The 14,502-nt window shown below is 43.2% G+C and overlaps 1 protein-coding gene across 15 annotated transcripts in view; it reads right to left on the minus strand.

Moving 5' to 3' along the window:
- Positions 1-11,424: 11,424 nt before the first annotated feature.
- ANKS1B (ankyrin repeat and sterile alpha motif domain containing 1B) overlaps positions 11,425-14,502 on the minus strand; it is a 1,095,895-nt gene continuing 1,092,817 nt past the window's right edge. For 6 of the 15 annotated variants that reach the window (XM_032416343.1, XM_032416338.1, XM_032416334.1 and 3 more), the window contains one exon: positions 11,425-12,573. In XM_032416343.1, the coding sequence (XP_032272234.1) occupies positions 12,463-12,573 (111 nt within the window). In that variant the 3' untranslated portion in view covers positions 11,425-12,462. Of the gene's footprint in view, positions 12,590-13,325; positions 13,433-14,502 lie in introns of those variants that run through there. The other 9 variants (XM_032416344.1, XM_032416340.1, XM_032416336.1 and 6 more) reach the window with 6 other exon arrangements.

Consider the following 14,502-nt stretch of genomic DNA (forward strand, 5'->3'; position numbering starts at 1 on the left):
GAAAAGTGAGCCAAACAGTCTTTTTCCTACTGCAGTTTAGGGCCAAGGAGAGGCAGAAAAAAAGTAAATAAGTAGAATCTATAGCATATTAGTTGGTATGTTTAAGTGGTGAGGTGAGGGGAGAAGCGTTTACAGTTTTAGATGGAGTTGCTCACTGAGAAGGTGACACTTGAGTACAGACCTGAAAGGTGAGGGAGTGAGTCGTCCAGGTATCTGGAGAGATTCCCAAGGGAGAGCGCAGTGAGCGCCAAGACGGGACAGTGGGTGGGTTGCTCTGTTACAGAGCTGGCAAGGAGGCTGGGGTGTCGCTGGAGGGGGGTGGGGGTGGGGGGGAATGTTAACAAGAGGTGCATCACCATGCAGGGCCTCCTAGGCTACTGTGTGGACTTTTACTCTGAGATAGGAGATACTGGAGGAGTTTGGGCAGTGGAGTGATCTGACGTAAGCTTTAATTGGTTCCTCTGGCAGTGGGAAATTGAAAATCAGTTGAAAAGGGGGACAGGCAAGGGGGGAAGCAGGGGTACCAGTAAGAAGCTTTTGTAATAATCTGGGCAAAATGAAGGCAGCCAGATTAGGATGGCAGCAGTAGGGGTTGTGACAGTTGGATTCTGGAGATATATATATATATATATATATATATATATATTTTTTTTTTTTTTTTTTAGATTTTATTTATTTATTTGAGAGAGACAGATAGTGACAGAGCTAGCGAGAGAGAGCACAAGCTGGGAGGAGAGGGAGAAGCAGCCTCCCACCGAGCAGGGAGCCTGATGTGGGGCTCGATCCCAGGACCCTGGGATCATGACCTGAGCCGAAGGCAGACGCTTAACTGACTGAGTCACCCAGGCGCCCCGGATTCTGGGTATATTTTAATGATAAGAGTTAGTAGGATTTGCAGGTGGATTAGATAAAGGTTGTGAGAGTGACAAGAATGATACCAAGGTTTTGGCCTCTTTGGCTTGAGCTCCTGGAAGATTAGAGTTGCCATTAACTGAGATGAAGATGGTTATGAAAGGAGCAGGGTTTTGGACATAGTAAGTTTGAGATGGCCACTAGACATCCAAGTGGGGATGTTGAGTAGGTGGTTGGTTAAAAGGGTCTGGAGTTCATGGGAAAAATCTGCGATGGAGATAAGTATCTGAGAATTTCAAATGGAAGGAGAAGGAGAAAAGGATATGAAATCAGGTGGCAGAAGAAGGCACGTGGATCCATTAACCCCAGGGCTGCCGCCAATCTCAAATGAACCCCCTAAGAGTTTCGAAAGAGAAATAAGCATCTCCAGGGGGCAGGCCATAAGGCTGCCACCTTCCCTGCTCAATGCTTGAATCATCTGAGACTTGAGACCAGGCTGGGTAGTAGATGTTTTGGGTAGTAGCCAAGTGCTGGCAAACCCAAAACATCCCCCAACCTCTGCCATCCATTTGGCTATCAGAATGGACCGTGCTTCTTTTTTCAAAGAGCAATCCCTATAGGCACAGAGATGGGCTAACCAGAATACCAAAAGTAGAAGCTCTTCAAGAGCAGGGACCACCTCTGACAGCTCAGGACTTAGGATCAGTCGTGACACATGATGTGAATGAATGAAATGAATAATGAATTAAAGTGCGTAACTGAAATGATGCTCTTGGATCCTCTCACCCAGGGCCTTTAGTGAGGCAGCCAACTGCATGGACCAAAACCCCAGCTCCAGCACTTTGCTGTGGGGCTCTGGTGACTTACCCTCTCTGCACCAGTTTCCACATCTAGACAACAGAGATAATACCTTGCAGCCTTGTTGTGAGGATTCAATTAAATAACATGTGGAATGCGCCCAGCATAGGGCCTGGCATAGAAAACACTGGTAAAAAATAATAGCTCCTCCTTCCTTCCTCCTAAAAAGGATTTGTTACGTCTCAGAAAGTTATTTGATAGAGTGGGGCAAATAAACACAAGGTGAGGGGTTTAGAATCACTGCTAACTGAAGATGAATCAGAGATGAGAAACATAGATCTCCAAAATCTTCCCCAGCTGCTAAAACCCAAGCCTTGACCTCTACACTGGTGTTCATCTGCCATAAACCCAGGAGGATTCCACTTCCAATGGAATCTGACATTCAGCTTGTAGCCCAATGGGTCTGGATCTCTCTATAAAGAAAAGAAAATCAGATTTGGACTGTGGCACTGGCTTTCTCACCGATTAACTGCCTGGGGTGTAGTCCTTCCTCTCTAAGCTAGGACTGCAAAGTCTGCAAATCCACCCAAGTATTTAAAACCACAGGATCAGAGGAGATCAGCAGTGAAACAGGTGTTGATAGACAAGGTTGGAGTCCTAAGCCAGAGTCCAGGGCAGTCTCAGCTTGGTGAGATGAGGAAGCAGCACAGGAGACTAAGGACCACAAAGAATAAGAAGTGCAGCGTGGTGTGGTAAGTTATAGTGAATGCAGTGGGCGTGGGTCTCTTAATTCGATGTGATTTTGGGCAAAATTTCTTTATTGGTTTGTTTGTTCAGCCACCTGCCTGTCTTTCCCATATGGCTTGCATATCTGCATAGTGCCAAGCACTATTTTAAGTAGCAGCCAGGGCAATACATAAATACATTTTAGTTGTTGGGAGAGAACAGTAGATAGTAAGAGAACAAGAAAATATCAGCAATTGTTATCTGTAAAATGGGTATCCGTTCTTCCTTCTCATGGTTGTTGTAAAGATTTAATAAGATAATGCTCATGAAGTACTTACCTCAGTGCTTGGGCCAAGAAAGTGCTCAGTGAACATTCTTTGGTGTAATTTGGGTCCCGTCATCTTTGGCCTGGCAACAGTTCCCTGACTCCTGTCTCTGCCACCAGTTGTGTCCGTCTGCTTCATCTTTCCAAAGTGCTCATCTTAATCTTGTCATTTCTCTTTAAAACCCTGGACCTGCTGTGTGCTCTCTTGCTTCTGTGTCTTTGTATATGCTGTTCTGTCTTCTATACTGCCCATCTCCTGCCTAATTTTTTCCCCTGATTCCTTTTTATCCTTCATATATTCTTTGAGATAACCCTTCTGCTGAAGGTCTGCCCAGCCCTCTCATAGTGCCCTCTTTTCTCTGCCATGACTTTCAGCGCCCTGTATTGTTTACTTATTGGAGTCCCTCATTAGATCGGAAGCTCCCTGAAGCCAGGTCTATGTCTTTTACACCACAGTCTAACATAAGGCTGGCTCCAGTTGGAGTCTCAATAAATATTTGTTGAATGACTGAAATTCTTGTATGTATGCTTGCATGCCCATAGCGCATTCTCTGTTCTCCCTCTGCACTAGGATATCAATAGGCTAATTAAGAAGTAGCACGTCACCAGCATTTTCTTTATCTTTCTGTTTTAGTTTGGCATTTTACTGTGAAGCATCATTAGAGGAAGGTAAAACTTCACTTGAATAAAAAGATTTGCTTCTAGATTATATGAAATGAATAAACATGTCCCTGAAGTGTTTAAGTTGGCAAGTACGGCAATCTATTATTCAACATTATGTTATTATAATTTACTTACCGACCTTTAGAGGAGGAAATGATTTTCGAATAATTCTTGGTCTCTGAAGATTGTCCCTTGAATAGATTTGCTCATAACCCCTCCCCTTAAAACTATGGAGATACTATACAGTTATTAAATGCCTGAATTAGAATATCAGCTGCTGTGAGTTTAACCATAGAATTATTGTGTAGTTGTGTATATTCACAGGGAAGGGGCAGAAAAATGTGCATCAAACGTGGGACTCATCAGAGACCATGTCTTTGAAGTTATTTGGCATCAACAGCGTATTATTTCTAAGTCAGATGATGTAAGAAGACCAAAACTTGGGAAATTTTCATTTAAATTATAATTCAGGGAAATGAACTGCTGGTGTTCATTGTAAATTCATTTATGAGGTCAGGCCTTCAGAACTGGGAATACTGCTTATCACAGAGAAGCGAACAGAAAATGTGCCTCTGTAATTTCCCATCACCCAGGGCTAGAGCAAGTAACTAGAGAGAGCATGCCAGGCCCAAGTTTGGGTGGGGTGGTTCTGAGCAACTGATCAAACTGGAAAACACCCAGTAGCTGAATGAAGCCTCCTGCTTAGTACAAGGTGGCTCTTGTGAGGAGCAGGAGCTCACCTTCTCACCATCCATTCAAATCTTCATTGCCTCCCCACTCGGGACTGCCCAGTCCTTATTCTGTCTTCACAGTACTTGGGTGGATTTGCAGACTTTGCAGTCCTAGCTTAGAGAGGAAGGACTACACCCCAGGCAGTTAATCGGTGAGAAAGCCAGTGCCACAGTCCAAATCTGATTTTCTTTTCTTTATAGAGAGACCCAGACCCATTGGGCTACAAGCTGAATGTCAGATTCCATTGGAAGTGGAATCCTCCTGGGTTTATGGCAGATGAACACCAGTGTAGAGGTCAAGGCTTGGGTTTTAGCAGCTGGGGAAGATTTTGGAGATCTATGTTTCTCATCTCTGATTCATCTTCAGTTAGCAGTGATTCTAAACCCCTCACCTTGTGTTTATTTGCCCCACTCTGTCAAATAACTTTCTGAGACGTAACAGATCCTTTTTAGGAGGAAGGAAGGAGGAGCTATTATTTTTTACCAGTGTTTTCTATGCCAGGCCCTATGCTGGGCGCATTCCACATGTTATTTAATTGAATCCTCACAACAAGGCTGCAAGGTATTATCTCTGTTGTCTAGATGTGGAAACTGGTGCAGAGAGGGTAAGTCACCAGAGCCCCACAGCAAAGTGCTGGAGCTGGGGTTTTGGTCCATGCAGTTGGCTGCCTCACTAAAGGCCCTGGGTGAGAGGATCCAAGAGCATCATTTCAGTTACGCACTTTAATTCATTATTCATTTCATTCATTCACATCATGTGTCACGACTGATCCTAAGTCCTGAGCTGTCAGAGGTGGTCCCTGCTCTTGAAGAGCTTCTACTTTTGGTATTCTGGTTAGCCCATCTCTGTGCCTATAGGGATTGCTCTTTGAAAAAAGAAGCACGGTCCATTCTGATAGCCAAATGGATGGCAGAGGTTGGGGGATGTTTTGGGTTTGCCAGCACTTGGCTACTACCCAAAACATCTACTACCCAGCCTGGTCTCAAGTCTCAGATGATTCAAGCATTGAGCAGGGAAGGTGGCAGCCTTATGGCCTGCCCCCTGGAGATGCTTATTTCTCTTTCGAAACTCTTAGGGGGTTCATTTGAGATTGGCGGCAGCCCTGGGGTTAATGGATCCACGTGCCTTCTTCTGCCACCTGATTTCATATCCTTTTCTCCTTCTCCTTCCATTTGAAATGGTGTAACCTCACAGAGCCTCAGTTTCCTTGTTTGTCAAATAGGGACCACAACACTTGATTACAGTTTTTTATGAGGCTTGAAAGATGTCAAGCATCCGATACAGGCTCAATAGCATTATTATCTTTTGTTTCAGTTATAAACTTCCATTCCTTTGCTGCCCATGTTTCCATGGTTTACAAAGTGGGAACCTGTGACTTTTGCTTTCTCCGGGCATCCTTTTCTACCTTATGGTAGATCTATCTTCTTGGCTATTAGCTCCCAGGAGTCAGACTTTGTTCAGCAGGAAAGCTGTCATCTGCTTTCTTTTGAGCCGTCTGAAACTTTCCTCTCTTTGGGATATGCATGCACCCATGAGTAATGGAGGATTGGGATTGAGAATGGAGAAAAGACCTTGGGCTTACTGCTTGGGCTGGCACTTGGGAGTATGGTAGAACTCTGGCTTTGGCTGTCAAGTGCATCCAAGTTCAAATCCTGGCTGCACTAACGTCCTAGCTGTGTGACCTTCAGCAAATGTTTTAATCTCAAGGACCTGCTTCCCAGGGAGCCCCTGGTATGGAGACTTATATGTGCTGCCCAACTTCTCAGAGAATCAGGAGGGGTCCTCACCCATCCAGGGGTGAAGCTTCTTACACTTTGTTGCCCCAAAATTATCTGGGAAACTTAAAAACCTCCCTAAATCCGGACCTCCTCCCGGGCCAATTAATTCAGAATCTCTGGAGATGGGACCCGGGCATCTGTATTATTTTAAAGTTCCCCAGGTGATTCCAGAGTGCAGTGGAGGTTGTTCTGTCGCCCTTGATGGCCAGGCCGTTGCCAGTTCTTCTGTCCAGCTGCCAGCTACACTTTGATGACTGCTTCTACAGTGTGCTCCAGTACCTGCTCCGTCATGACAGCCTCAGGAGTGTTGCTGGGTAGCACAGACGTTTGGTATGCCTGTTGTATTAACACAGATGTGGGGATCTTTCCTGCTTGGATTTGATGGCTAATTTATAGAGCAACGCTTTTAGGGTTATTACCATCAATTCCTCCTCTGGTCGTGGCTTTCTCTATCCAGGTGTCTCACTGGTGTGTACTTGCTTTCACTTTTTACCTAGTGCCATGATTATTCCCATCATGGCAGACTCCCTTTTCCTCACTGACAACTCCTAAATTTTTAGGGGGCTGCATTGTGCTCAGCTAAAATCAACAGCTACATTGTCCAGCTGCCTGTGTAGGGGTGGCAAAGAGTTGTGGCTTGAAGCTTCCAGGAAAGCTCCTAAAAGATTGCCTTACTCAGTTGGGAGGCAGGAGACCTTAGGTCATTATCATTCTTTTTATTGTCTGGAATGTGGATGCGCTGGATAATGCTCCAGCAGCCATTTTTTGATCATGAGGTGACCTTACAGATGCCATATGCTAAGGATGACAGAATAGGAATGTAGAAGGAGCTTGTAGACCTCTCATTCCAGCCCTGTAATATTTCTGCAGTTCATGTTACATGAGAAAAAATTCAACCCTTCCCTGTTTAAGACTGTTATTTCTGGTCTTTGCTACTAGTCCCTAAATTCAGTTTCTGATACTGAATAAACCAACCTGGTGTCTAAGAGCAGTCCAACATATGTCAGTGACTCTGCATCTCTGCTTCCTCCACCCCCTCACTCTAGCCACAAACACACTGTTCCTCCTCTGATAAGTAACTGGACATCTAGCTAGCTGTGAGGCTGCTGAAGCTTGGTGGAATCTCAGAAAGTCACAAAGAAGTGATGCATGGATCACGCCCAGCCCACAGATGAGTTTTATTTGGCCCACGCTTAAATGCTGAATTTGTTGCCAGCATTTGAAAACTGGTGATTTTGCATAAATACTGATTTCTTAGAAAATCTGTTGACCCAGGGTCTTCATTTCTGCCTGGCAACAGTCAGCTGAAAGTAAGTAGCATGTGCCCCCTGAGATGAGGCAGGTGCTCTGTGGATCATCACCGCCCCCCTCACTCATGTCACCTGTGTGGCTCTGAAGCCATATGAGTTTGCAACTTTCCACCTCCCTACCCAGACACACACCCCAGAAATGGCCTGCTCAAATGGTATTCCTCAATTTCCTGTGCCTTTCTTCCCAGTCTCCCTTGACTCAACACTTAGCACATTGGGGTTTTTGTTTTTGTTTTTGTTTTTCTCTCAGAAAACTGAGCCTGCACTTTTGATAAGTGGAGAGAAATCAGCCTCTCAAATGTCAGAAAACAGCTGATGTTGCTTCTTACTTGGAGGCGTCTTGACTTCCCTTCTCACATGTCTTATTGAGGAGAGGCAGTAAGAGGGCGAGCTGCAGGCTCCTCAGGGACCAGCTGTTGGGATGCTTGACTGAGGCACTGAGACATCCAGAGGACAATTGAGTATTGAATATGGATTGCTCTGAACAGCTTTTATTACCATGTCGTGAGTAAGAACAACTCCATCTCAGCTTGCTCGTACTGTCCTCTGACACATAACTTAGATGTTTCCTAAATGGCAGGACTTGGAAGATGCGCATTAGCTCTGCTGTGCTTGTCAAGTCTGTTCTGTGACATGCATGTTCCTCAGCTGTCTGAACCCCTGAGAAAACCTCAGCTGTTGGGGTGACCCTAATGGAGCTGTTCAGTGCAGAGTCTCTGTTTCAGTCTGACGTAAGTCTACATCCTTGGTCATTAACTACTCTTGGAAAGTTAAATGCCTATGCAGCTTTTACAAACCTAGGTCTCTGGGGTTTTAGAGAGTAAAACAAAAACTATTTCGATGATAAATAATTTGTAGCTGTAATTCTTTATGAGTTATACACAGTGTGCAGTGTGTTGGGTCAGGAGTGATCATCTTTGCATTAGCAATTCTAAATAGAATGGTGCCACGATGAACACAGAGCAAGTTTTCAGTGAGTAGACTGGCCTGGGATGGAGAGAGGAAACAGTTAAGTGGAATTGGTATTCCTAGGTCTGTACCAAGTTCTTCGGGTTAATTCCCCCACAAAAATAAGACCTGGCTCATGGGTACTAATGGAATTCCACAGTATGCAGGATGGTGATTGGGCAACGAACCTAAGGTAATTCTCTGCCTGCTTTGGAGCTGGTTTCTGTGGGAAGCAGGACTCTGTTGCTGGGGCACCAGATGCTGGGTTCATTTGTACATTTGCACAGACAGCAGTAAATGGGCGTGGGGTGGGCTAGGTGTAGGAGGGACAGGAATGGAGTAGGGGGCAGGTTGCTGCAGCCTCAGTGCAGGTAGGCTCTGCTGGCCTGTGTTGGCTGGTTCCCCAATTATATTTTAAGAAAATGTGTTTATTACTGTCAGATTGCTTGATTTTGCTAAGAAACATAGTGAATACCTTATATAAAAAGAGAACTGAAAAACTTAATGTCTTAAAAAAAGGCTTTATTCCATATGGACTTCTGAACATGGTCATTATATTCCAGTTCTGTGGGAGAAGAATGAACTCTGGAGGCTAGCCCACTTATCACATTTTCCTTTCTTTTCAGAAGTAGCTTAGGAGCAATGTTACTTGGGGTCCAAGTGTGAATTTTTATTTTTGAGAATTTATCCATGTGTTCATTATCTAAGCCTGTTTTCTAGCCCATCATATCCAAATATTATATACCCCAATAATATTCCTAACTATTCTAACAGAAAATCTGGTATGTCCTGAGAAAAACCACTGCCATGACTTATTAATGAATTAACTAGGCATAATTTTCATAGGGTTCATTCACCCAAACTTATCATAGAATATAATGTAAGAAAAAAATAGAGTAATTGAATTAAAGTTCTTTTTTGGAATAATATTAGCATTCAAGGATCCCCATCCCCCATGGATACTGCAGTTACTAATGTGTCAGACTTCCCCTTCAAGAAATCAGCTGCATATCCCTTCTTCATTATGTGGGCTGGCTCTCTTCTATTTGCCCCTCAGACCTCTCCTACCTCTTCCCTGCCCTGTGTAGACCATATCAGTGGGCTCCTTGTCCTCTGGCTTTCATTGGGTTCAGGTAATGTGGGGTGGAGAGTGAGATCAGGGTATTTTAATCCCTGGCTCCCTCCCTGAGGGCCACTTCAGCTGGCCATGTCCCTCAGCCTGTCTGGCAGCCCCCTCCACACAGCCTTCTCCTTTCCCATTCTCCCTCAGGCAATTACCATCCCAGGGACACTGTTCCACCCGTCTGTTTCCCTACATGCTGCCAACACCTATGTAAGTATTCTATTTATTAAACTCTTAAAATATCCCAATTGGAATGTGCCATCTGCTTCATGCTGGGACCATAACTGATACAAATAAGCATTTGATCCACAGAGAGAAGAGGACTGCTGACCTCTTGGTGGTTACCAAAGATAGAAAGGGGCCTAATTAGCCCAGTTGAAGCATTACCATCTAAAATCCCAGCCCAAATCTTTCTTCAGGAAGCCTGCCCTTTCTGCCTCTGTGGATGTGGTCCCCTCTCAGGTTGGTTTTATGTTTTCAAAGCTATGTGTCTGCGCATGTCAGGCTGGTAGCACCCTGTTTGTTTTGGTGTGTGTTTCAAAGAGTAACAGACTTAGATCCAGCAGTGCAGGGGAGATCTCCTGAAAGTCACAGGATATGGAATGTGAAACGTTGATCTTTCCAGTATCTCTAACATGGCCCTATATCACTTGACTTGCAGCTGGCACATGTATTTTAGAAAAATGGAAGGATTGATGTTGTTATGTAATGTTTTAACCCCTACCAAAATTCATATGTTGAAGCTTAATCCTCCAATGTGATGGTATTTGGAGATAGGCCTTTGGGAGATAATTAGGTTAGATGGGGTCATGATGGTGGGGCCCTCAGAATGGGATTAGTGCCCTTATAAGAAGAGACACCAGAAAGCTTGCGGCTCCCCCACTCTCTGTGCATGCATGCTCGTGCACACACACACACACACACAAAGAGGTCATATGACCACACAGCAAGATGGTAGATGCCTACAAACCAAGAGAAGAGCTCTCAGAGAGAAACCTTGATCTGCCAGCATCTTGATCTTGGACTTTCCAGCCCTCAGAACTGTGAGAAATAGATTTGTTGTTTAAGCCACACAGTCTGATATTTCGTTTAGCAGCCCAACCTGACACAAACGTGTAGATGTTTTTCCAAACAAGCTATTTGTATTGTCCCAGACAAATGATCTATTTGGGTGGTCCTTGCTCTTTTAGAAATTTGTTTGGCAATTTCTCCTTGTAGCCTACTGTAATATTTAAAGACATTGGAAATTTTTTGGCTGAAACTTAAGCTTTAATAAAAGGCCCATGTATCTTTCTCAGACTGGTTGAACTTAGAAATGAGTAAATTTTCTCAATTTGCCAATTAAAAAAGCCCTTTAGCTATAGATGTTGAGGAGGCTGGGCCTTTGGTTTTTTCCTAAATGGAAGTGGGAAGGTGCTCACAGAATGATGCCAAGCACCGGTAGCTGTACAATTTCCATTTTATTTTGTGTGCTTTTTTTAATAGGATATAAATAATGACAAAAATTACAAAATTTATAACTGGAAGCCCAAGCATATTTACACATATGTTTCTGTTTCAGCAAAGCTACTATTTACTTTGCTCCTATACAATTACCTTTTGGTACCATATTTCAGTGTTATTTTTACTCTCCATTTACTACATACATATCAACAGTGAATAGGCAAAATATATACAAGGAACTGTTCAGGTCAAGTAATTTAATATTGTATTAAAATTCTTCAACACTGAACTAAATCCATATACATTTGTCAGTTTGAAATAAAATTTAATTATCTTTCTTTAAAACTCACCAACTGATGAATAACTAATAATCCTCAGGTTTGAAATAATATTGGTTAATAAAAAAACATTAAGACAATCCCACAATTTATCAGTATCGCTATAATGAACTTCAAAATGATTCACAATATGATCAGTTAGAACAATATAGGTTAAAATGTTATTTTTTCTATAATGATATCGGTACTGTTTATATAATTTGATTCTACATAAATATACATTATGGAATCATACAAATACTCCACAGAGACATTAAAAAAATTAAAATACCTTAAAGAAATGTAAGTAAATTTTATTTAATCAAATAGTAAGCAAACATTTATTTGTTTCAAGAAAAGAGTTTTATTACTTTGGAATCTCTCTCTCTCTTTTTTTTTTTTTTTTGTATTTTTTTCTAGAAAAAAATTTTTGCAATAGAATTTTACTAACACCTTTCTCAAACAAGGTTTCCATGACAGAAATCTTGACAGCAGGAGCCCTATTTTTTTTTTTTTTTTAACGTTTTCTTTAAAACACTGTGAAGGTTAAAAAAAAAAAACAATCTTTGCAGCTTATGGCTGCGTCAGCACTTTCGGTTGGATGCCAGTCTGCTTGCCCTAATCTCCTGCTCTGGGGAGTGTCATCAGCACTTTGCCACACCCAAGCCAGTCCTCTTGGTGGTAGCAGTAAAAATTTAGTTACTTGAAATGAAACCAGAAACATCCCTCACAACTAACCTAGTTTTCTTATCAGTGCATTAATGAAACATTCTTTTAATAAAAATATTTAATACAAGACACATTTTTCTGTGCATAATAAATTCCTCTGTTTTGAATTATTCTTAAATTTTTAATCAATCCATAGATGTAAATGTTTTCTTTATCTGACATGGTTGATTACATATAAAATCCACAAGTATAGAAATTGGGAAACAGGATTTCCTGGCAATCATAGGGGTGGTTTTTGTCCTTATGCATGAAATGATGCTCAGTGATACGATTTTACAGATGTTTTATGGGGGTAGTTCTGTTCTGATTCTACCTTTAAAACTGCTGACTGTGAAAAATCCAAGATTTTTTATACTTTTAGGCAGTATTAGAGATCCCCTGTACCTTTTTTTTTAAAGGTATTATCCCCAAATTCAGCAAAGCAGTGTTGGGGGCAGAGTCATTAGAAATACCTTGGGTGGTGGCAGGGAGGGGAGTCAGGAGAGTCAGCGAAAAATCTCAACTCATGCCTCTCAGGGGTTACGGCTGGAAAGTCTTGGTTGCATACTGGTGCAGAAAGAACGTCCCCAGGAATGGCCAGCGGCCTTTCGCCTGTGACAAGGCCACACAAACAGAGCAGTCTTCCTCCTGGGCTGGGTGGAAACTGAGGCGCGAAGGGAAGCCTGCTCCGGGACTGCTCAGCGTGCAAGGCACCGCGAGGACAGGAGGATGGTGAGTATCAGAAAATTGTGGTTTCATACTTGGTATTAATTCCTCTCTTGGCTTCTTGTCCCGGCTCCACAATCCACGGCAGATTGGCCAGAGTCTTTTGCTCAGATGGGTCGATCTGCTTTAAAACAGAAAGGCTGATGCCTGTTATACGATACCTGTACCAGGGTGTAAACATGCTTCCTAACACTTCTTGGAAACCAACACTAGGCCTTTACAGGACTGCAGTCCTGTCACAGACCAACAGGTATGTGAGAATTGTGTGTGTGTCCTTTTCATACATGTTTATTGCATAAGGACTGTATGCAAGGCATTCAAAGGGTGGGTGGTGAATGAGTCCTGGCCCTTGCTCTTGAAGGCACACAGATGGGGAGCAAACACAGAAGCACTTTGATACTGAGAAGGGGGATGGATGGAGGGAGGCTGCTCTGCGGTTAGGGAGCCAGGGGACTTCCTAGAAGAGGTGAACCAGGTTATGTCACTCTCCAGCTCTCAAGCCTACAGTAGTTTCTGTTACAGAATAAACCTGAATTCCTCAAGGTGAAGTCTAGCCACACTGACTTCGCTTCTACCTGCATGCCAAGACCACACCCAGGGCCTCTGCTCACATCATTTGCTCTGCGGGAATGCCTTTCCCCAGACACCTGCATGCCTACATCATCTCCTCACCTATTCACCCAATACAAAATAGCATCTTAACTTTTCTGCTCTCCTCTTCAGCTCTATTCTTTATAATCCTATGCCACATACATCATATTTATTCCTTCATCCTCCACTGCAGTGTACAGTTTTGTTCTCTTCACTGTTTCCCCCAAACTTAGAAAACCTCCTGGCAACCCAGTAAATAATAGTAGGTACACAATAAATACTTACTGAATAGATATTATAAGAGAATGAGGTAATGTCTAAACAGCTGGAGGACGAGCTAGAGTTTGCCTGGTGAGGGGGCAAGGAGAGAGGGAACAGCATGTGCAAAGCTCCTGTGGTAAAGAGAAGTGGCAGGTTGAGAACTTGCAGTTAGTTAGTTCACAGAGTGGAGATGGGAGGGTGAAAAGGTGAGCAGGGCCAGGTCAAGCTGAGCCTTGAACCAGACTGAGCTGAGCTATAAAATGGATAAAACCACATTTTAGCCCCAGTGCACACAAAGTCAAACAGGCCATTCCTGGGTAATGCTTGAGCTGTGAGCTCTCAGGAGGGGCCTTGGAGGGAGTTTTCACCACACTGCTGCCTCATCTTTTAGTGTTTCCACATCTGCCCTGGCCCTGGCCACCTGCTCTGCTCAGGAATGCTGGGGCAAGGAAGCCTGGGAAGGTCTCTCTTATTTCTCTTGTGCTGTGAGCTTTGGAGCCTGATGAAAGGCTATGGGATCCATGCCCTATGGCTACCTTCCAACATGAATTGATTGTATCTCCACAAGGCTGTGGGAAGGACTTCACATATTCTTAGGATCATGGAATATTTCTCAACAATAAACAACTGGACCTGAGGGAAATGGAACACGGACACCAGTTGAGAGGGATGGGATGTTGAGGCAGTTAAAGGACATCAATATTATTCACTATATATTTTCATATTTCTCAGTGAAGGCTTTTCAATGAATATTTAACGAGCCCTCATGGCACCCAACCTAGTTGTGCTCTTCTGGAAGTTTATGGAGACCAGAGTAAAGTCAGATGGAGGCACCTGCCATGAACAGATTTATCCAGGCCATATGAGAAAGAATATAATAGTCTAAGAGGTAATCCAAAAATATTCTGAAAATTCCTATACATTTAACTTCTAGTTTTTTTTGGGGGGGACGAGATAAATAATGAACAACTCTCCATCAATAAATGCTATACAGAATTAAAACTGGGTATACACTTGAGTGTGACTAGGTATCTATCTCAGAATGGATGGCCCAGGAAAAGCCTCTTCATGTAGCTGAGACTTGAATGACAAGTGGGAGTCAGCTGTGCAGAAATATGGGGGATATCATGATAGGTGGAAGGAACAGGTGACACAAAGGCCTCAGGTAGGAGTGAGTTTGGTCTGTTCCAGGAATAGGAAG

This window comes from Phoca vitulina, unplaced genomic scaffold (assembly GCF_004348235.1).
Source record: "Phoca vitulina isolate PV1807 unplaced genomic scaffold, GSC_HSeal_1.0 scaffold19, whole genome shotgun sequence".
Classification (NCBI taxonomy): domain Eukaryota; kingdom Metazoa; phylum Chordata; class Mammalia; order Carnivora; family Phocidae; genus Phoca; species Phoca vitulina.